Source organism: Ostrea edulis, chromosome 7, assembly GCF_947568905.1.
Source record: "Ostrea edulis chromosome 7, xbOstEdul1.1, whole genome shotgun sequence".
NCBI classification, from domain to species: Eukaryota; Metazoa; Mollusca; class Bivalvia; order Ostreida; family Ostreidae; genus Ostrea; species Ostrea edulis.
The window spans coordinates 51,029,199-51,052,933 of record NC_079170.1 but is presented as its reverse complement, the minus strand read 5'-3'; the positions used below and the strand labels follow the sequence as shown (position 1 = coordinate 51,052,933).

At 35.6% G+C, this 23,735-nt stretch overlaps 1 protein-coding gene across 2 annotated transcripts in view; it reads left to right on the top strand.

Moving 5' to 3' along the window:
• Window positions 1-23,735, top strand: part of LOC125654676 (uncharacterized) — a 51,998-nt gene that overhangs the window by 6,253 nt on the left and 22,010 nt on the right. For both annotated transcript variants that reach the window (XM_048884681.2, XM_056144666.1), the window contains exons 4-20: window positions 987-2,074; window positions 2,332-2,503; window positions 2,847-3,020; window positions 3,485-3,627; window positions 4,705-4,815; window positions 11,102-11,407; window positions 12,178-12,348; window positions 12,798-12,878; window positions 13,242-13,365; window positions 13,635-13,750; window positions 15,091-15,193; window positions 17,568-17,746; window positions 17,854-17,967; window positions 19,416-19,586; window positions 20,452-20,562; window positions 21,902-22,033; window positions 22,793-22,988. In XM_048884681.2, the coding sequence (XP_048740638.2) occupies window positions 987-2,074; window positions 2,332-2,503; window positions 2,847-3,020; window positions 3,485-3,627; window positions 4,705-4,815; window positions 11,102-11,407; window positions 12,178-12,348; window positions 12,798-12,878; window positions 13,242-13,365; window positions 13,635-13,750; window positions 15,091-15,193; window positions 17,568-17,746; window positions 17,854-17,967; window positions 19,416-19,586; window positions 20,452-20,562; window positions 21,902-22,033; window positions 22,793-22,988 (3,492 nt within the window). The remainder of the gene's footprint in view (window positions 1-986; window positions 2,075-2,331; window positions 2,504-2,846; window positions 3,021-3,484; window positions 3,628-4,704; window positions 4,816-11,101; window positions 11,408-12,177; window positions 12,349-12,797; window positions 12,879-13,241; window positions 13,366-13,634; window positions 13,751-15,090; window positions 15,194-17,567; window positions 17,747-17,853; window positions 17,968-19,415; window positions 19,587-20,451; window positions 20,563-21,901; window positions 22,034-22,792; window positions 22,989-23,735) is intronic.

The window sequence follows — 23,735 nt, the reverse complement described above, 5'->3', positions numbered from 1 at the left end:
AATTGGTGCTTTTGATCATTAGAAAAAAAAATCATCTCCCCCCCCCCCCCCCCCAACTCTTGCATGACTGTAGTTTATTTCACCTAATATATAAATTGTAATTTCAATATCGCTAGATAGCCTCACCATTTTCTTTGGACATTCTTTTTTCAAACAGAAAGAGGGTGTCTGATAATGCAATTTTCAACATAATTATAAAGTTAGATCTTCATCTTCAATTCACTTACTAACTTATATATTTAGAGAAAAAATTCTTATCAGATGAGCTTCAAATGACTATTTCATCGTTAAATTTCATTTCTAAACAAATTAAATCATGTAAATTTTATACTAAATTATGAATATTTGTACTACCATCATTATACAGTCAATGTTTTGTAGAATTTTCTCATCTTTGCCATGCTTGCAGTTGGTCTGAAGTCAAAAATAGTTGGAACTGCATCTGGTTGAAAATTTCATTTCTTATACCCATTATTGTTTGCCAAAGCAGAGTGTATACGATAACGAAACTGATCCTCATCAACCCCCGTAATCGGGTAAAATGATTGTCACACAACTTCGAGTCCTGTGTTCTCAATGTAGATTTCATACCAGTTTTTCTAAATGCTGTATCCTTTGGATAAAAGTACATTGAAACAACTGACTTGCTACATTACAGTTAAAACCCGCAGTTGTTAGTGTAAACAAAATATACTTTTACGTCAAGCTGGTCTCTTTTGACGTCATCAAGCAAGGGAGATAATTCATCTTACTATTTTGATACTTTATACCACAGCAACATTTGACGATCTGTAGCGTTTGTTACCTTACGATTTTTTTTGAATGACTTATTTATATATGTTAAGTAATTAAAGAAGAACACATTTTCGTGCAAAACAATTTTTTTTTGAAAATCGTCTCCTTTGACCTTTAAGATATTAATCAATTTCTTTTTTATCTTTTTGCTTGTTTAGTGTCCTACATACTGATATATGTTTATTTTGCAGCAAATTTTCAGTGCCTTACAGCATTCGGTCATTCCAAATGGCCAATAAGAAATTTTGCAAAATTTGACTTTAATGTCAATGCTGGGCATGGAGGTTGTGCAGGCTTGTTACTAGCATCTGATTTTTATGGAGGGGCAGGTAAATGCTGCAACTCTAGAATCTCATTTCTCAGATGTGGTTTTGACTGCAACCACTTCAACCATGCCAATCTTGTTGGCAGCAAGGGGGAACATTTTGGCCCAGAACAATCCTACACAGTAGATGAAGAGGGTAGATTTATAGGGGACCTGCACATGGGAAACAATCATGTGATGCTGTTGACCAATGATTCCAAAAATGGGAGGCTCGGTAACGGTATATTGGTTGAAGCCTCAGAAGCTAGGGCCGACTTGTGTGTCAATGTTAATGGGAATAAGGGAAATAAAGGTGGAGGAGGAACGACTCTGGTTTTATGTAGCGGAACTGTAGAGAGCAAGCCGCTGTCTGCCATGTACATGATTAGCACTGGTGGGAAAGAGGAGTACATGGCGAGTAAATTAATGTCTGGTAGTGATAATTGGACGTATGGAGTAGGAGAAAATGGGTCTCTGTATGTGAATGGTCCTAGTGACAGTCGCTATGCTGTGTACCACAACAGGGAGGAGCTTGTCACTATGGAAACGGGAAGAAAGCAGTCAAACGTTCTGATGACCCAAGCTTGGAATGGAAAAGAACCAACAGTAATGGCAGACAGCATCCCCTTCCATGGTTGTTTTGTGGTTCTCTGCTCCAACAGCTCAGGAGTAGATGATCACACTTGTGCCGCATTTTACTTCATCACCGTTGAAGCAGACGGCATTACATCCAAGGTTATAAGTGAACTTCATGGAGAAGGGTACGCCACAGGAGATCTGTGGAAGTTTGAGAAGTCAGGAAGCAAAGTTGTTGTCACCGGTCCTGTAGGTCCATGCCGCTATGTGATGTTGTCTAATGAGGAATATAAGAACCAGCAATATATATTCCAGGACCTCTGTTTGGCCACTGGCTCTCCTCAGCCAATCAGGGGGCAGGTGGAGATCGACAAGGAGGGTATGCAAGGCATTGTTGAGGTTAGTTGAAACAATCTTTACTGTTTTGAAGGAAAACTGCATATGATAAAAGTATACATGTAAATTTTCAAATCTTTCAATTTAGATAGTTTTAATGTATGAAATTATGATAGTATACTCAGCAATGGATTGATATTATTATCACATGTCCACAGAAAGCAGTAGAACTCTGTATTAGTATTATCCTTTTACTGTCTCAGTATGAGTGAAAAATCCTCAATGGGACGTAAAATAAACAACTAACCAACCTTTTACAGAAAGCCTGTAAAATCTGCATACAAGTCAATGGAAAGGTGGTCAGAGTGTTTGAACCAGAGGATCTGAAAAAAGTCAAGGATGGCTTTGGATTTAAGCGCCTCTGGAAGTCCGGAGAACTCCCATGTGGATCGTGCATGGTCAGAGCCATGATCCTTAAGAAACATGTCACTTGTGAGTACATGTACCTTAAAATTAAATCAAAACTTCAGTGCAAATGTTTTGATTTTCAATATAGCTAAAGGTCCTTGAAAATCCTTGATCAAAGAGAGGAATGATTAAATTAAATTTTTGGCAGAGATATACTCATATATCTGCCAACTTAAAAAAGAAATTAAGGGTAGTATGAAAATTTAACAGCAAAATACAGTAAAAATCATCTTCTACCTGTATACATTCTTCCCTACTCAGTCTATGGCAGGACAGATATTTGGTGTTTTATGCAAATTCTGAATTAGTATTTATCTCATTTTAATTCTTCAAGATTAAATATAGAAATTTTTTAATCTATTGAAAGTGGGTAAAGATGAGAGCGTTCACCTCCCAGGCTCGCCCCGACAACTGGAGATCCAGAAGGACATGGTGCGCTATGCCCTGAACTGTGGAGGGCCCACCTACACCTCGGTAGATGACATCACTTACACCAGCGAACACAGACAGTTTGCCAGCTTTACATATGACTTCAACTGTGGTAGATGCTTTTTATTGATATGAAATACAGTTCCTTAGTATGTAATTTCAGGGGAGGTTAGACATATGTTAATTCGGACACATTTTCTCTGATTTTCTGTAGGAATTAAAAAAAAAAATTCTGATATAAGATCTAAGTCCTCCCTTCCACCTTACTGCATCACAATATATGTATGCATGTATTTTGTTTTTAATCTGTGTTTCACTGTTGATGTGAAAAGAAAGAAGTGGGAATGTGAATGGGTTTTTTTTATCTGCAACATATTTGTTGATATTTACAATAAAATGACATGTTGTCAATATAAGTAAATACATGCATGATACTGTACATTCTATATAAGACTAATACAGTTGGGTTTTTTTTTTTGATTAACAGAAATACATGTATTTTCATGGAGTTTGAATGATTAATTTGGCTGTGGATGATGAATTAATCAATTCTCATTTGTAAAAATTTCATTGTAGGATCCAGATGGTTGGCATTTGGTAAAGCCCACAAGTTGGTGAACTATTTAGAGTTGATCAACAACACTCATGATGGATGTTTGTATGCTTCAGTCAGAACTAAGTATACAGAACCAGTTGATGAACAGAAGGTTATTTATACCGTGAGTAGACTACCTCGCTAGAAGGTTATTTATACCGTGAGTAGACTGCCTCGCTATAACAACTCCCTCCCACACAAATATAAAATGTGTTTTCATTCTCTGTGTCATGTTTGCAAGTAGTGTTCTAGTTAGCTGTTCCTCATTTGGTTGTATGTTTAACTTTTGCAAATTGTGTTTTTTGTTGTTGTTAAATTTAGTCAGAGACCCTAGAACACTCTCTTGTTCTCTGGCAAGTTTCGTTACTTTAACTAAACTATGCACAAAAGGTTCCACAATAGGCCTGCAGATGTTTTGTTTTCATTATGCACAGAATTTAGATAGCTGTTTCTTTTCTGAACAGCTGTGTGCTCTGACTATCATTACTTTGGTACTATTCGTTTGTTACTTGATCAGACTTCAAGATGGTTGCCATAGTTTCTGCTTGGCTGAGTGACGATGTGTTACATGAACTTTTCAATTTTGGTAGAAGATTTTACCTATTATAGCCTTGATTATGAATTCATGTGATTTGACAGCTTTAATAATTTTAGATACATTCATATGAAATACAAAATGATTGATGTGAATTTGACGCAGATGATCATTATCAGATCCATGACCCATTACTACTGTGTGTGTGATATTTCCTCGTATCATATGTATAGTTGTTGGTTTATATTTCATTATTACTGGTGTGTGATATTTCTTCGTATCATATGTAGTTGTTGGTTTATATTTCATTATTACTGTGTGTGTGATATTTCCTCGTATCATATGTAGTTGTTGGTTTATATTTCATTATTACTGTGTGTGTGATATTTCTTCATATCATATTTAGTTGTTGGTTTATATTTCATTATTACTGTGTGTGTGATATTTCTTCATATCATATTTAGTTGTTGGTTTATATTTCATTATTACTGTGTGTGTGATATTTCCTCGTATCATATGTAGTTGTTGGTTTATATTTCATTATTACTGGTGTGTGATATTTCTTCATATCATATGTAGTTGTTGGTTTATATTTCATTATATACATGCACTGTGTGTGTGATATTTCTTCGTATCATATGTAGTTGTTGGTTTATATTTCATTAGGTGAAGACATTAGATGTCCCAGACGGAGAATACATCCTGAGGCTTCACTATGTTGGCAGAGGTTACAGGTCACATAGAATTGTTTTTAATGGAGAGTCTATCCAGTCTCAGGTACTACAGAACTATGCCATGTTTATGTACAGTAATGCTAAGACTTATGTATATCACATGATCATATTACAGAATATAGTTTTGCTTTTCCACTATTAACTTGCAGATACAGTCAAAACTGCCATAGCGACCCACTGTATTAAGCGACTCACTGTCGTAAGTGACCATAAAAAGTTCCCTCCAAGACGTTACTCTATATATTATACCTGTATTAAACGACCACCTGTCTGACGCGACCAACGACCATGATTTTTACAACCTTTTCGTGTATTTTCACGAAAATTTACCTCTATTTAACGACTGTACATTTTTCTATTACACCGCGATTACTACTTTCGATTTTGGTTGAGCTGACTATTCTGGGAATTATCGCCCCTAACACTTTCGTTTTCAAACGCACAACTATTCTGGGAATTATTGCCCCTAACACTTTCGTTTTATAACGCATAGTTTGGCGGTGATCTTCTTTAGTAGGCCCTCTGAATTAATTATTATACCCAATCTGTCAACATGCAGGGTCATGTGTGCAGGTTAATTAATAAAACCCAAGTTGTTGTTTATTTAACAAAATCAAGGATCAGGGAATCAAGGCATGTGTATTTGAAGGTGTGAATTTCGACAAACTTTAAGAAGTGCCGGGTACACTAGATCGGAAATGAAAATCTACCACTTGTTATACCACTATGCGAAAAATTTGCCCGATTGCTATATAAATCAGGTAAATATTGTGCTTAGGACTGAAATTTTAAACAGAGTATTCACAGTTTTCCTGCATGAGATACTCGAGGTTTCTAGAATAATGACCGGAACTAGCGGCTCACTTCGACATGTCCAGAGTATTTGACACGTCCGAGTTCAAGAAAGTTGCCTACATTAGTTCAAAGCTCAAAAGATTTGCTGTGCATGTACAATGGATATTGTGATTTATTTAATGTTTCTCAAATTGAATAACATATTTCCAGCATGTATTGTACAAAAGGAGACACAACACTTCATCATTTGCGTTCTTACCACAAGCATTGCATTTTTTAGTTACAGTGTACAAGTAGGCTATACATAAATACTCTTTACAACAAAGTGTTTATAAGTTTTAGAAAATTTACATGCAGTTCATAAATGAGATTTAAATCTCATGTAAATGTGTAATATGAAATGCATGTTTATCATTCTTAAACAGATTAAAATGTAATGAATAATAAATTATGATACAACATTCTAGATTTTTAACTACAGTGTATTAATTTTATTTTACAACTATTTAAACCGTACTTGATATTCTTAATGATAAATTCCAAATACATGTAGTCATTTTCTCCATTGTACAAATTATTCGCAAAATTTTATCCATTAACTGTGGAAAATAGGCAACCTGTATTAAGAGACCACCTGTCATATGTGACCTTTTTTCCATTCTCCGTTGGACGGTCTCTTAATACAGGTTTGACTGTATCATGATTGGCACTGTTAGTTGCACAGTCAGTTTGGGACATAATTTGGAGTCATCCAGGGTGTGTAATGGAAATCTGTATTGGGTGAGGTTATCCAGGGTGTGTAATGGAAATCTGTATTGGGTGAGGTCATCCAGGGTGTGTAATGGAAATCTGTATTGGGTGAGGTGAAGCCGAGTGTCAATCGGAATTTCCATTTTACACTCCGGATGAATCATACCGTGTCACATACTGACCGTGTAATGAATTACATTTGCAAACTTTGTTTAGATTTCAGTAGCATGTTTGATAATATTATTCATGTACAATATTCAACATCATATAATTATAATCACAATATCAAAACATCATAGGTAAAGATATGAACAATGAAATTAAGTAAACAAATCATGTAAATTATTAAAACAGTTAAACTGTATGCAGACATACATTGAAAGCAATATGTAAGCTATGCAGCTTCTTGCATCACTTATGCATGACGTCCAAGTTGTCAAAATAGAAGATCCCCAGCACAGAGACATATTGAAAATTTCAGTCTGTCATGGTTGTTTGTATCTATCCAATCATATATGTACAAATTTGTCTGAATTGGGATTATCAATAACACCTATGAACAAAAGTATTGATACTCTACATGTACCAATTAAAATTAATTTCAGTATATTGGTAAAAATTCCAAATACCTTCATTATGTAAGCAGTCACTTCTGGTATGCAGTCATATTTTTTCCTCCTGATGAATAATTTATGCTTTTAAGTGGTCACTTGTCTAACACAGTCAGTGGTCACTTTTTTCATCCAAAATCGTAAATTTGCCCTGCATTTAGTGGCCATTTTGGTTGATCACATGATTCACATCCAGGGTTTACTTAATGGGATTTCTGAATACTACGGGATTCCGAATATTCGCTTGGTAATTACATACACAATGAAGCATGCAAAGTAAGGGGTTGGTAAATCATTCTAATTTCATATCCTTAAGAGTTGATATTCTGTTGGGTAAACAAATAAATAATTGAACTGTATTTACTGTGATTGTTTTATGGTGTTTGTTTTATATAAGGCCAGGGAGTAAAGGTTTTCAAATATTATCATAGTAGAAATGGCTGCAGCGAGAAAGGTTTTTTCGCTTAATGAGCGACATGAAGGGATTAAATTGATGGATTTGGGTCTTAGTGTAGGTGCCTTTGTAGTTAAGTTTAATGTCAGGAAAGCGCAAGTAACAAATCGATTAAAAAGACAAGCAAAGATTATAAAGATTGGGACAAACCAACTGTTGAACTGATAAGGATGTGTAAATGAGGAAGAGGAGAGTGAGGGCAATGAGAGACAGGAGTGTAAGTTGGTGATGAGTCACGAGGAGTTCTGTGAGGAAGATGAGGAGTTCTGTGAGGAAGATGAGGATCAGTTCTGTGAGGAAGATGAGGAGTTCTGTGAGGAAGATGAGGAGGTATGCAGGTGTGTATGGGCACATGATTTTTTTAAAAATCAAACTTATAAATATTGATGACATAATAACAGAGGACTACAACAAGTGCAAGTCTGGGATGCAGACCCGAAATCAGTGATTCTTTTTTTTTTTTTGAAGGTAGAAGATTTAAAAGTTGAATGTTACTAAACGTAGATTATGGTAGTGAATTTATGATACAAAATGTTACATTTCTTTCATTAAAAGATAATACTAATAGAATCCTTCATTAGTACGAGTGTGGGATAGGGAAATTCCACCGAGGGGACAAGATTCGCAGTCTAGGACGAGGCTTTGCGAATCTTGTTCCAGAGGTGGAATTTCCCTATCCCACACGAGTAAATAATGAAGGATTATTTTTCTCACATTTTACCTACAGTTTAGTGTATAAATTTAGGAGCTTTGAGAAAATTCTAAATTATCAAAATCCTCATTTGAACTTCGATGCAAAAACTAATTAGATAGGCAGAAAGAGCATACCCGAAAATGGTTTACACTGTAAATGTAAACTAAAAAACCCAAGGTTGTCCGCCAGAAAGCTATATAAATTAAAATTCAAAGATAACAATGCAAAATATTTTTACTTCACCGTGTAACGTAAATCTTCACCGTGTAACGTAAATCATAGAAAATATATGACGTCACAATCAAATGACGTCGCAGCAGTGTGAGACAGAAAAATCTCACATGGCTGTCTCACATGGGTAAAGTCAATATCACACTGGTGATTATGTGAGAAATATATGTATATAGTACTATGTCTCATTCTACAGCCAATTTGAATTATTGTGCATGATCAGTATCATGTAAGAGGTTATGTATGTTTCCCAAAGGTGACTGCTTAAGACAGGTTTGACTGTAAATTGAGAATTTTGATTTAGTTTATTTTGGCATGTTTTCATTGTATTGAATTCAAAAGGAACTTGTTTTTATACCCCCCGCAACAAGTTGTGGGGGTTATACCCCCCGCAACAAGTTGTGGGGGGGGGGGGGTATACTGGAATCGGGTTGTCCGTCTCTCTGTTCGTCCGTCCGTCTGTCTGTCCGTCCATCTGTAGACGCAATGGTTTCCGGGCTCTAAAGCATTATCCTTTCCACCTACCGTCACCATATCATACATATGGACTACCCATGGGATGAAGATGTTGCCTATCGATTTTGGGGTCAAAAGGTCAAAGGTCAAGTGCACTGGACATCGAAGTAGCAATATGGTTTCCGGGCTCTAAAGTGTTATCCTTTCCACCTACAGTCACCATATCATACATATGGACTACCCATGGGATGAAGATGTTCCCTATTGATTTTGGGGTCAAAAGGTCAAAGGCCAAGTTCACTGGACATTGAAGTACAGTGGAACCCCGTTATTACGTTTTCCATTTTGTCACGATAAAATAACGTAATACCGGGGGCAACGTAATAAACGTTCCCAGTTAAATCCATTAAAAATATCATTTGGAAATTGTATATCGTCCGTTGGTACTCCGTGAAGGGGTGTGTGAATCTATCTTTACTGTTTCTTTGTTTAAAAGACTATGATACTTTGTTTTATTTACATCTTATCTTTAATGTCCGTAATTCTTCATGTTCTTATCCCTTTTCTTTATTTCGGTGTAGGATACATAAGGATGTTTTGATAAACGTTGCTTTTTCTGAATTCGTTTGGACCGCCATTTTGTTCAACTTTAAAACAATGCGTTCATGTAAATTTCTCTCAATAACTCGTTCCGGTTCGTATTCAACATTCGTATTACAAAATAACAAAACATCGTTTTTATTAAGTTCTCTAATTACACAATACACAACACAATAAAAAAACAACCCACCCAAAAAACAACAAAACTATAGACACAAAACGCACACGATACCCAACACTTGCACACTTCTCACCAACGATAAACATGCACGGAAAACAATTTAAGCGCACTCCACATAAAAAAAAATATAATGATGCACGAAGATTTCATTTATAACGCTAAATGATGGCACTAAAATCACGTGCGCATCAAGGGATTTTAAAATATTCACTGAGGTAAATGCCATGCACAAATCGGCCGATAGATTGGTGTATGTATGGACGAGATTTACGAACACCCAAGCTGCATGTCCAAACAACGAACAATTTTTTTTAATTGAACACCTTTAGTCGCCTATGTCCAAGCAGTTACCCAAGCTGTTGTAACATTGCTACGATAAATTTTGTCTTTCTTGTTTGGTACCAAAGCTGTCCGTGAATAGAGTTTTAATAGCGAAGGTAATCACACTATGCTGAACACGCAGGTGGTTGAGAAATTATTTCTTTGATTATCAAAATATGAAAAATGAAGTAAATTTCATAGAGTACAATTTCTAAATAAACATTATTTAATTGTTTATCACTGGCTTCTATACGGGGTATTCACCTGTATTGATGTCGCTAGATCTATCGAAGCGTGATCAGTCAAGCGTCTCTAATCCCCAAACAGACCAGGAAATTTACGTGGCGACTGCCTCAGGCAGTCAAGGTGTGAATGGCTTATTATTTTGAGAATCACTATTGAATAATTAGGGGTTTATTACGTTTTTGTCGGAATATTTACAACGTAATACCGAGTCCCGGCATTTTAGGACAACGTAATAACGAGGTCTATTTTATATAGGTTTGTTAAGAAATGGTTTTGTGCTTTGAAATTCCAACGTAATATGCGGACTAACGTAATAAAGGGGGAACGTAATAACGGGGTTCCACTGTAGCAATATGGTTTCCGGGCTCTAAAGCGTTATCCTTTCCACCTACAGTCACCATATCATACATATGGACTACCCATGGGATGAAGATGTTCCCTATCGATTTTGGGGTCAAAAGGTCAAAGGTCACGTGCACTGGACATCGAAGTAGCAATATGGTTTCCATTTAAATTCTTTAATGGCTTTTTTCATCGCATGGAGATGCTGTGTTCCTAGATACCTTTTGGATCATAATACTGAAGTTTTACCTATTACCAACACCCTTTGGGAGATTGGGGTAAGCGGGGGGTATTCTTAGTGAGCATTGCTCACAGTACCTCTTGTTTGTACCAGTCAGTTCTAAAACTGCACACGTACAGTACTTATCTGAGTGGGATTCAGATTTTAATGGCTTCGGCGGTGAAGCACTCTCATTTATGGTTGTGTTAGAATTTAGAAATCTCTATCCATTATCGTACATAGAAGAAGCGCTAAATCATGATTACGCCAAGCTCTGACAGCTCCGATGCATAAGCTCCAACTGTGCCAAATTTTAAATAGCTAGTAAAATAAGAATATATACTGTACCTTTCACTGTATTAATCTTTATTTCACACTGTTTAATTTATTACGTGAGTGTGATGTAGATGATATTTTACGTTCCTTAGGTTGCTACGGCTGGAGACAAAGTGCCTGACATTGGTGGACAAGGACTGACCGCTTTCCCAGTGGACGTTGCTGTAAACATCCGGAACAACAATTTCGTCTTAAACACAGAGGCCCCAATTGCTGGCTTTGCTCTGCTGGACAAGTCTTACCAAGACTCTGTGAAATCCAAGGAAGACCTGAAGATGGAGGCGGAGCAGAAGTCTAAATTAATGGACAAGACCGAACCAGTAATGAGGGCCATGATTAGGAAAAAAATGCAGATAGTGGGATGGTCTCAAAATCTGTTAAAAAACTCCAGCGGTCAGGTATGACTAGGGCTCAGTGTATCGCAAGACAAAAAAGTATCACGATTTATCATATTTCATAAAAGTATTACTGTATATCACGATATAGCGAGTTATTACATTGACTGACTTCTTCATAGTTATCTTTTGATTTAAAGAAAGAAAAAACCTATTTTTCATTGTTTCTTTATTATTAAATCTTATTTTTATAGTGTTTTATAATAATATTCTACAGAGCTACAAAGATAAAAGCAAAACCAATCATTTGTTTATTGTCAACCAACTTCTACCATCACTCTCACATAAAATTATGTTTTATATGATAATCTTCATGTGATTTTCCTATGTGTATTTGCCAACAAGTGTATTGGCAATTATATGTGTCTTGTGTTTTCACCCCATATAGGTAAAGGACTTAAAATTGACAAGACAAAGAAATCTTGAGTGTTTTGTAATTTGATGAATAATGACCCGTGATGTAAAAAGCAACTCATGAAATGACATTGCATCTGTTTTATTATGATAAAACAATAAATCAGAATGTAAACATAAGAAATGACAGTGATAAAAGCAAAAATAAGAAAATGATGCAAAAAAAAATTACCCCCCCCCCCTCAAGCTGCTCACATGCAAATAAAATACTTGTGACTTAAAATCATATAATTATGTCAATTTCAATAGCAAAAACTATTTTCAATCAGTTAAGGTAAAATGTTTTATATTAACAAAGCATGCAGAAAGAAAGCATATTCCATATCTGTAAATAAACAAGGATGTTTTCCTTTTGACAGAATGGAGACCTGTCCTGTTGGAATACCTCTGGGGACTGGAAGGTGTGTGAGGGGGGTTATCAAACCGAAAAATCTTTCGTGACCTCCCACATGTGGTGTACCAAGTACCAGGAAGTGGACCTGACTGAGCACTTTTCTGAACAGTATCTCGACACTGCTCCTGACATACAGGTGTGTGTACAGACTGGAAGGTCACTGCAAAACAATTCACTCAATGTTCATGATAGGTTGATTTTAAAAGACGTCAGTGATATTCCACCATACAATACATTATTAATACTCCACCATACAAGACATCATTAATACTCCACCATACAAGTCATCATTAATACTCCACCATACAAGTCATCATTAATACTCCACCATACAAGACATCATTAATACTCCACCATACAAGTCATCATTAATACTCCACCATACAAGTCATCATACATACTCCACCATATAATGCATCATACAATATATCATACAGTACATCATTAATACTTCACTATACAAGTTGACATTTGTACCATACGTTGATATTCCACGCTACAAAGGTAAATGATTTCACGGTACTTGTTATGAAGAGGAACAGGAGGATGTTAATGATAAAAGGTTGAATTATGATTTATGGATAGGTGACTGAGTGGTACAGAGAAGGAGTTTGTGGTGGCGGACATTACAAAATGAAGGCCATTCTTCGGGATGCCAATGGTGAAGTATGCCTCTCTTTCTATCGACTTTTTCAATGTAGGACTGATTAAACAGCACTGGAACAGGTTTAAGGAGAATAATTTCGACTCTTCAACTTCTGTTGCTAAATTTGTCCTGTATCATGATAAAAGCAGATTCAATAAATATCTTTGAATTTTTTACCGCTGTCATAGGTATTGATGGTACAGAATATGATACGATCCACTTTTCAGTATTGAATTTATGAAAACTTACAGTTCATGTTGTGCAGCATCCTTCTAATGAATCCTGTTGTAACTCTGCAACACAGTAACGTCTAAAATAGGCTGTGTCTGATATCTGATATATTGTTTACACATACAGTGACTAGGATTTGTTCTGTTCACTAGGTAATCAAGAGTCACGTTATGCCAGAGACCGGCAGAATTTACCGTGATAACAAGTGGGAGCAGAGTGGCACAGTATTCACAGACTACGGGCCAGGAGTAAGATTTGTCTCCATAGAAAGTTCAGGTGATGGTCACTGACGCAGTGCTTACTACTTACAGTGTTGTGTGATTTATAACGTAGTATTGTGCAAAAAATTCTTGAGCATGCACTCCATTTGAGTATGAGAATGATTTCATAAAAATTTCATAACCATGACTTTTGAGTATGAGTACAATTTAGAGCACTTTGATGAAAAACTAGAATGAAAATAAACCTTGATAGCTTCTATTGCTTTATCATCTAGTTTATGTCCTCATTATAAGCTATTGTTACTGTAACCTGATTTCTCATAGGTAAGGATGACAAGTACTGGGGAGGCCATTATGGACCGTTATTTTCAAACTCGATCATCCGTGTCAAGCGAGAAACCAAACCAGCCATGGGGGACAAATGTGAAGATATTGAAATGGTAGGCTTTTATATTGCACATATTTTTATCCCCCGACACACATACAGACACAGGTGACTCTTGATGGCTTGAACTTCGACCTTTCAGAGGAATCTTGCACTCTTATTGTTTTCCCTCTAAAATAAGCAAACTTAAAACATTTTCGTTATGTAATCTTTTGTGTTTGTTGTACATTATATGGCATAATAGATTTGGATGTTTGAAAACAGTACATTAAGTCACCTGTAATTTCAGGCCCTTCGGGCCTCGAACAGTTCTTTCTCTCACAGAATGGACAGTTTTCGGACTTTCTCCTTAACATAATGATGTGCATAAAGTTCAAATCTTATACCAAAAGGAGACCTCATTTACTTGAACACACACTGTCAGATGGAAATAAATCACTGAATTTCACAATACTCATCAACTGATTTTTATGCCCCCCTTAGAAAAAGAGGGGGCATATTGTTTTGCACCTGTCGGTCGGTCTGTCTGTCTGTCAGTCGGTCGGTCGGTCTGTAGACCATGTGTTGTCCGCTCAATATCTTGAGAACCATTCACTTGATGATAATGATATTTCATATGTGGGTTAGTTATGAGTAGAAGAGGATCCCTATTGTTTTTCAGGTCAAAAGGTCAAAGGTCAAGGGTCAATCTACTATGGACATAGGAATATAATGTCCGCTCAATATCTTGAGAACCCTTTGCTTGACAGACATCAAACATGGTACACTGGTACGTCTTCAGGAGAAGACGACCCCTATTGATTTTCAGATCACATGGTCAAAGGTCAAGGGTCAAACTGGACGTTGGAATATACTGTCTGCTCCATATCTTGAGAACCCTTTGCTTGACAGACATTAAACTTGGTACACTGGTACATCTTCAGGAGAAGATGACACCTATTGATTTTGAGGTTGCGTGGTCAAAGGTCAAGGGTTAAACTGTACATAGGAATATACTGTCCGCTCAATATCTTGAGAACCCTTTGCTTGACAGACATTAAACTTGGTACACTGGTACATCTTCAGGAGAAGATGACTACTAATTATTTTAAGGTCACATGGTCAAAAGTCAAGGGTCAAATTGGACATAGGAATATACTGTCCGTTCAATATCTTGAGAACCCTTTGCTTGACAGACTTCAAACTTGGTAAACTGGTACATCTTCAGGAGTTGATGACCCCTATTGATTTTTAGGTCACATGGTCAATCCACTCTTGACATAGGAAGATATTGTCTGCTCAATATTTTGAATTGATGATACTACTCTCAATTAAATGATGTGTGTGTGTATAACCCTTTTCAATTTTGCACCATGGGGGGCATATGTGTTTTACAAACATCTCTTGTTGTTTTAGGATCTAGATGATACTTCGAAATTGATCAATGCTGTGGACAGCCTTATAGGAAAGGTGTTAACAGACAACAAAGAATTGTTGCAAGAATACCTCGAGGATCAAGGTTAGGATTAGAAATGTCTTCATATACATGTATACATATTTTACGCTGTCAACTACAGATTTTGATATGCTGTATGTTGAAATAATGTGATCATATGATTGAATCATTTTGAGCTTTCTGTATGGCTGGGATCTGACAATCTAGAAAATAGAATGTTAATATGTTCCCCTTCATGTACTTTTGGGTTTTGATTTTTAGCTGAGTTGCGTAGCAAATCTCGGCTTTTAAATTGGCGAAGGATGGGCGTCTAGTCGGGCTCCCAAATGACACTTATTTTTTGGTCATCCAATAAAATCTTGTGGATCTAATCTCTTTCAACTAGCTCCTTCACTTTAGCTGTAGACAAAGATGGCCGACGTGGTATCATTTCAGATGCTCTAGTCGCCAGTTTCAATGTTTTGATGTATTCAATTTATGTAATAAAATTATGATTGAGATTTCCTTGGTCAATACGGGGATTTAGCTACCCACAAAGTACAATATTCACCTCACTTTCCAAGCTCGTTAAATATTGTGCTCCTCAAATGCCTACATAATCATATTGACCTTATGTTAATAATAATATAACAGTAATTTCTTACCTGAAAATGTTGTACCAAGGCTTTTTCTTACGATGTATCTAATTGTGCTTGATTATTTCTGTTAACATCTCTACATAAAATATCTTGCTGTGTCTAATCATACCTGGACATTTCTATAAATTGTGTCTAGATGTGCTTAGATATTTACCTACAATATATCTACTTCTGAGAACATTTCATATATTCAATTGTGATTTAATATATGCAAATGTACATGTTTTGTAGAAACAAATATTTTCATGGAGTTTGAATTTCATTTTACTAGCATAAAATTTTGTTGGGATATAATTTCATTTTTTCCACATTCATGGAAGCAAAATAATACCAAAATGGTATTATTTTACTTTTGCAAACATAGAAATTAAACATGTAAAATTCCGAACTGCACATTTCAATGCTCACTGTTATCACTGTCAGCAAAATTCTGTTTTTCTGAGTCAATAATAATAAAGGTTATACATGAATTGAATTTCAAATTTACCCTTAAATGTCACCAGAAATCTATCGCTTCATGAAGACGGTGTGAAGCATCAAAATTCATGTACCCTCATGTATTTTCAAAAATGAAATTTATTTCTTAATATATTTATTAATTGAGCATTCAAGGTCAACACACTTGCAATCCTCGACTAGTTTACCTATACCTGTACCTAGTCAAGTTCTGTAACCATTTCCATGATGACAGTCACAACACAAATTTTAATTTTTCACATTTATTGAATCAATAAGCAAACAAATCTCACAATATGACAATTAAACATTTCCAAAAGGGGTAATGGAACATAAATGGCCGCACTGTATTAACCCAAGGGTCCGAGGGAATATCCAGCATACCAACCTAGCCTTGTAAGTATAACGGGCAAACCGGTGGCCTGGCGTTGAGCACCAGTACCGAAAATCCCAAACTATGAACATACATGTACCACCCATTTGGGACTGGAAGAGTTTTTAGATTATCCGTTTACTCCGTTTCCCAGAGATTGCACCTGGTTGTTAGTACTATTCCATGTACTCCAGGACTAAGCCTCCCCTCCTGTGTATAGAGGTGGAGTGGGCACCAAGACTGACCGACTTGAGTGACCCCAATCAAGAACAACACAATTTTCAAACACATACACATGTAGAATTTCCTTTCTACAAACAAACGCCCTCTGCCTTAGGTGGCAGATGGGGGGAAACAATAGGCCGGACAAGTTTGCTGTAACCACTTCGGCATAAATTGGAAAAGGAATTAGCGTGCTTGCCTTAGATAAGTCGTACCAAAGTACAATTGTAGAAATGTTAATTTGTACACCTATTCACGATATGTAAGACCTAATAACACTAAAGTCTTTCGTCAATTAAATGAGATTATTTAATATGCCAATCAAATAATCTGTCTTATTAATGTAAAAAGTGAATCATATTTTGGTATTGTTTTAATACTGGACCAGCGTTTTACAATTTTACACTTACATCTGTATATTATGTGTGGTAAAAGGGCTATCATTTGCTCTTGTAAATATGATTGATTATCAATAAATAATGAAATGCAAATCTGCATTTAATGAATATTTGGGTTAAAACTTCATTGAGGATTTTTTTCATTTATAAATGCTGCAAACAAAAATAATGAAATTCAATCCTCCACGAATATTTCTGCTTCTATTGTATCTAATGGATGGGTAGTGCAATTTGAATTTTGCATGTCATGTTGAGTTTCTTGATATTTCTAAATATGTTGGTTAGGTACACATGATGTCCACAAAATAGAGGCCCACAATGTGCAATGATGATTGTGATTTAATTGACAGTTGTGCCCAAATTTGATGAAAAGTTCGAAAAGCAGACTGAAGTGAAACCACCAATGACCATTCAGGTTCAGAAGCCGAAAACCAAGCGTAAGAAGAGAGAGATTCGTGTGTTTGTGTCCAGCACCTTCAAGGACTTCTCTCAAGAACGGGAGGAGATAATCAAGAAGAGTTTCAGAGAGGTCTGATTTTGATATGCTTCAATTGTGTTAATTAAAGGACTTTCTTAATGTTAATGAATGATAGATCAATGTATCCAAGATTCAGAATGAAAGCCATTGTTCTGTAGATCAATCAGCTATGTGCAGAAAGGGGTGTCTTCTTTACTTACGTGGACTTGAGATGGGGAATATCTACTGAGCAGTCGACAGATGGAAAAACTATAGCTATCTGTTTGAAAGAGGTAAGTCAATATTATAAATGTCAATGTTGGCAGCTTTTCTTGCATGGGAGAGTCACCATATTCCCTCCATTATAAACATACTGTATAGGTACTTCAGCCTTATGATACTTTTTATATGCTGTATAGGTACTTCAGCCTTATGATACTTTTTTATATACTGTATAGGTACCTCAGTCTTATGATACTTTTTTATATACTGTATAGGTACCTCAGCCTTATGATACTTTTTTATATACTGTATAGGTACCTCAGTCTTATGATACTTTTTTATATGCTGTATAGGTACCTCAGCCTTATGATACTTTTTTATATACTGTATAGGTACTTCAGCCTTATGATACTTTTTTATATGCTGTATAGGTACCTCAGCCTTATGATACTTTTTTATATACTGTATAGGTACTTCAGCCTTATGATACTTTTTTATATGCTGTATAGGTACTTCAGCCTTATGATACTTTTTTATATACTGTATAGGTACTTCAGCCTTATGATACTTTTTTATCTGGTGAAGTAACCATGCAGGTAGTTCTTTTAAAAAATGACACTAATTTTATTACAACGAGAAAATCAATATTGTTATATTGCTGAAATACATGTAAAACTCCTCATCAACAGAGCACTTGCAAAATTCATGTTCTCCCGATTTGACATCTACGAGTCATTTAGCAATATAAAGTACTTGTGTGAGGTTTAGATAAAAATTCTCTAAAAATAGGAAATTTGCATGCAAGTTTCAATTATAACCCGTGGGAATAACAAGAATATATTTTACGTCTGTAATAAAATGTGGGACAAAATCTTTAATTCAATGATTGTATTTAATACAGTACATTTTTACTTGTAAACAAATACAAACCATGTGATGAGTTCTTCAATATATTGTTATGAAAAAAATGCGTCATTACCTTCTTGGCTTCAATCCAAGCAATAATTCAACAAAATCAATTTCAAATTAACTGATTTTTCATTTAAGATTAAAAAGACACAAATTATTGGGGATTAAATTTTTCTTCATTACAAGCAATAATTCAATGCGAACAATGGTTCAATATATGCAAGAGTTTAATACAAGTTACTCCCTGTACTTGATTTACATCCAGAGGCATGCAGAATCTGCAGTGTTCAATGAAGGCCCAGCTTTATATTGATGGACAATTATTAGTGTACCAAACTTACCATTATGAGTCCTGATGAGCACAGTAACTCAGATGAACGTTGCTCATAGACCTCTAGTTTCCCCAAACTAAAATTTTGAGTCCTGTAATGAGACTGTTGGAATTTTTATTGCCAGATATAATTTTCATACATTTTTGATAAACCAGAAAAATTACTCCATATTACATCTGAATGACTTCTTATCAGTTTTACTGCATAGGTAAGTCGTAAAATATTAAATGTAGAAGCATCAGTTTTATGAAGAGAATAATTGTGCTGCTGTTGAACAGATTGAACGATGCCGTCCTTACTTCCTGTGTCTATTGGGAGAGAGGTTTGGATGGAGTCAGAAGAGCGGGGTGAAGGATGAACTACTCTCCAAGTCCTACGATTACGCTATTGAGAATCACCAGTCTCTGTCGTGGATAAATGAGCATCGATATGACACCAGCGTAACTCAGGTAAGATGTGTTGGCCCTTGATATAACACCAGTATAATACAGATAATGTGTAGGTCCTTGATATAACACCAGTATAATACAGATAATGTGTAGGTCCTTGATATGACACCAGTATAATTCAGATAATGTGTAGGTCCTTGATATGACACCAGTATAATTCAGATAATGTGTAGGTCCTTGATATAACACCAGTATAATACAGATAATGTGTAGGTCCTTGATATAACACCAGTATAATACAGATAATGTGTAGGTCCTTGATATGACACCAGTATAATTCAGATAATGTGTAGGTCCTTGATATGACACCTGTATAATACAGATAATGTGTAGGTCCTTGATATAACACCAGTATAATACAGATAATGTGTAGGTCCTTGATATAACACCAGTATAATACAGATAATGTGTAGGTCCTTGATATAACACCAGTATAATACAGATAATGTGTAGGTCCTTGATATGACACCAGTATAATTCAGATAATGTGTAGGTCCTTGATATGACACCAGTATAATTCAGATAATGTGTAGGTCCTTGGATTAGCACCTGTATAATACAGATAATGTGCAGGTCCTTCATATGACACTTGTATAATTCAGATAATGTGTAACACAGGTAAATTGTATAAGTCCTTGGTTCTTCCTGTAGTTTCAAATATTTTATCTTACCACTGTGTGATTTAGTCTTTCATAACTGTAAGGGCAAAATCAGCCATCCTATTTTTGCATATATTTGTTTAGACTTGATGAACCTGTTCAAAATCATGGAGATAGCATGGATTAATGACATTATGATTTATTGTTCATTAAAAAGAAATACTCTGCGTGTATTGGAAATTATATCCTCATTTACACACCAACAGTTAGAAGTCCTGCATGGAGTTTTGAATAATGTAGAAACAAATTCCAAGAAGAGCTTCTTCTACTTGAGAAATCCCGTGGACATAGGGAACATGGACGAAAACGAACACAAGGTACGGATATGATTGCTGACATTCTCAACCATTATTCCTCTCTAAAATGAAAATCTACAAACATATAAATGGAATTACAGTGGAACCCCGTTATTACGTTCCCCCTTTATTACGTTAGTCCGCATTAGAGACGCTTGACTGATCACGCTTCGATAGATCTAGCGACATCAATACAGGTGAATACCCCGTATAGAAGCCAGTGATAAACAATTAAATAATGTTTATTTAGAAATTGTACTCTATGAAATTTACTTCATTTTTCATATTTTGATAATCAAAGAAATAATTTCTCAACCACCTGCGTGTTCAGCATAGTGTGATTACCTTCGCTATTAAAACTCTATTCACGGACATCTTTGGTACCAAACAAGAAAGACAAAATTTATCGTAGCAATGTTACAACCGCTTGGGTAACTGCTTGGACATAGGTGACTAAAGGTGTTCAATTAAAAAAATTGTTCATTGTTTGGACATGCAGCTTGGGTGTTCGTAAATCTCGTCCATACATACACCAATCTATCGGCCGATTTGTGCACGGCATTTACCTCAGTGAATATTTTAAAATCCCTTGATGCGTACGTGATTTTAGTGCCATCATTTAGCGTTATAAATGAAATCTTCGTGCATCATTATATTTTTTTTTATGTGGATTGCGCTTAAATTGTTCTCCATGGATGTTTATCGTTAGTGAGAAGTGTGCAAGTGTTGGGTATCGTGTGCGTTTTGTGTCTATAGTTTTGTTGTTTTTTGGGTGGGATTTTTTTTATTGTGTTGTGTATTGTGTAATTAGAGAACTTAATAAAAACGATGTTTTGTTATTTTTTAATACGAATGTTGAATACGAACCGGAACGAGTTATTGAGAGAAATTTGCATGAACGCATTGTTTTAAAGTTGAACAAAATGGCGGTCCAAACGAATGCAGAAAAAGCAACGTTTATCAAAACACCCTTATGTATCCTACACTGAAATAAAGAAAAGGGATAAGAACATGAAGAATTACGGACATTAAAGATAAGATGTAAATAAAACAAAGTATCATAGTCTTTTAAACAAAGAAACAGTAAAGATAGATTCACACACCCCTTCACGGAGTACCAACGGACGATATACAATTTCCAAATGATATTTTTAATGGATTTAACTGGGAACGTTTATTACGTTGCCCCCGGTATTACGTTATTTTATCGTGACAAAATGGAAAACGTAATAACGGGGTTCCACTGTAGTTTGAATTCAAGACATATATAAATTGACAAAATTTACATTTCAAGGCAACAGTGTCATGCTTGTAATTTCCCAGTATATACATGTAATAGTTATGAATTTAAAAATTTCAGAAATTTAAAGCCGAGTCAGAGTGGCATTTGGAAAAACAATCTGCCTTAAGAAACGCAGTGAAGGAACTAGAAGGAAAGGTCAACCTCAGAACTTTCACCTTACCCACTGAAGTCTCCATGATGATTAAGGAGGTATGTACTATATACAGGGAAATGATTAAGGAGGTATGTACTGTATACAGGGAAATGATTAAGGAGGTATGTACTGTATACAGGGAAATGATTAAGGAGATATGTACTGTATACAGGGAAATGATTAAGGAGGTATGTACTGTATACAGGGAAATGATTAAGGAGGTATGTACTGTATACAGGGAAATGATTAAGGAGGTATGTACTATATACAGGGAAATGATTAAGGAGGTATGTACTATATACAGGGAAATGGTTAAGGAGGTATGTACTATATACAGGGAAATGATTAAGGAGGTATGTATTATATACAGGGAAATGATTAAGGAAGTATGTACTATATACAGGGAAATGATTAAGGGGGTATGTACTATATACAGGGAAATGATTAAGGAGGTATGTACTATATACAGGGAAATGATTAAGGAGGTATGTACTGTATACAGGGAAATATACGCCCCCATTTTATTTTCGCCCCTTTAGCCCTCGTTACTGACGGAATTTAAGAGTGGGCAAAACTGTTTTCTCTCATGTCTAACTTTTGACACAACTATGTCTGGGCAAATTTAAAATGGGGTGAAACAGTCAACAAGTGTAGAAAGGCGAAAATAACGTAGGGCAAAAATAACCCTGTATACAATAATCTATACTGAAATGTAAACTCGCTTGATTTGTGTTTTCCATTTGTTGAGGAGTTACATTGCTTTATTTCTGAAAGTTACAAATATCACACAATAAGCCAGTGATTTCTCTATGCAGGATTTACAAATGTGTATAGAGGAGGATTTTCCTATTGGGTCAGAGTTAACTCCCCTTGAACGTGAGAGAGAGGCTCACCAGGCATTTGCAGACATCCGTTGTCATGTCTACATTGGAAGAGAGGAGTACTTCACACAGATTGATCAGCACCTGCAGAATGGAATCAGTCAACCAGTGGTACTCCTGGGAGAATCGGGTAAAAATAAATTTCCATGCAGTCTTAAGTATCAACTTCCTAGCATTCACGATCAGTGCTAAATAGGTTTGAAATTAGGAACATATTACAAGAAAATTTTAACCCTAGTTCAGTGCATTAGAAAATTTCAACCCTTGTTCAGTGCATTACACTGTATACTATGAGTTTGTCCTGCACAGTGCATATTTTTAAATATTGTAATTGTAAAGCAAACAAAATAACTTTTTATTTAAAGTTCAATAGTATATTTATTTCTGTGTATCTATTTGGACAAAGGGTGATGACAAGTGCCAATAAAAACTCAAATTTTTGGTCAGGTAACCACATAATTATTTTCTTATTTCCCACTACATTAGTTACATGTACTAGTATACTATGAGTTATGTGAATCTTGCACAGTGAGGATATGTGAGTGTGAGGTCCTGACAATGAACATGGGGGATTTGTAAACGTGATATGGACTTTTTATCAACCGAGTAGGACTTCATGTTAATGCAGGCCTGTGATAATAATAATCATGGTGCTCTATTTAGAGTTATTGCATTGCACTTTTCTTTGCCCAGGCCTTCAAAATTGATGTAATTCAAAATATTACAAAGCATATAACACAAATTAATATGTGCATATATAATTGATATACATATACTGCATAGCAGGTTAAAATTACAGTCAGAAAAGATCATTATTTTCCCATGTCAATGCCAATAGCTGTTGTATGATTTCACAGGGAAAAAAATTACACAAAAC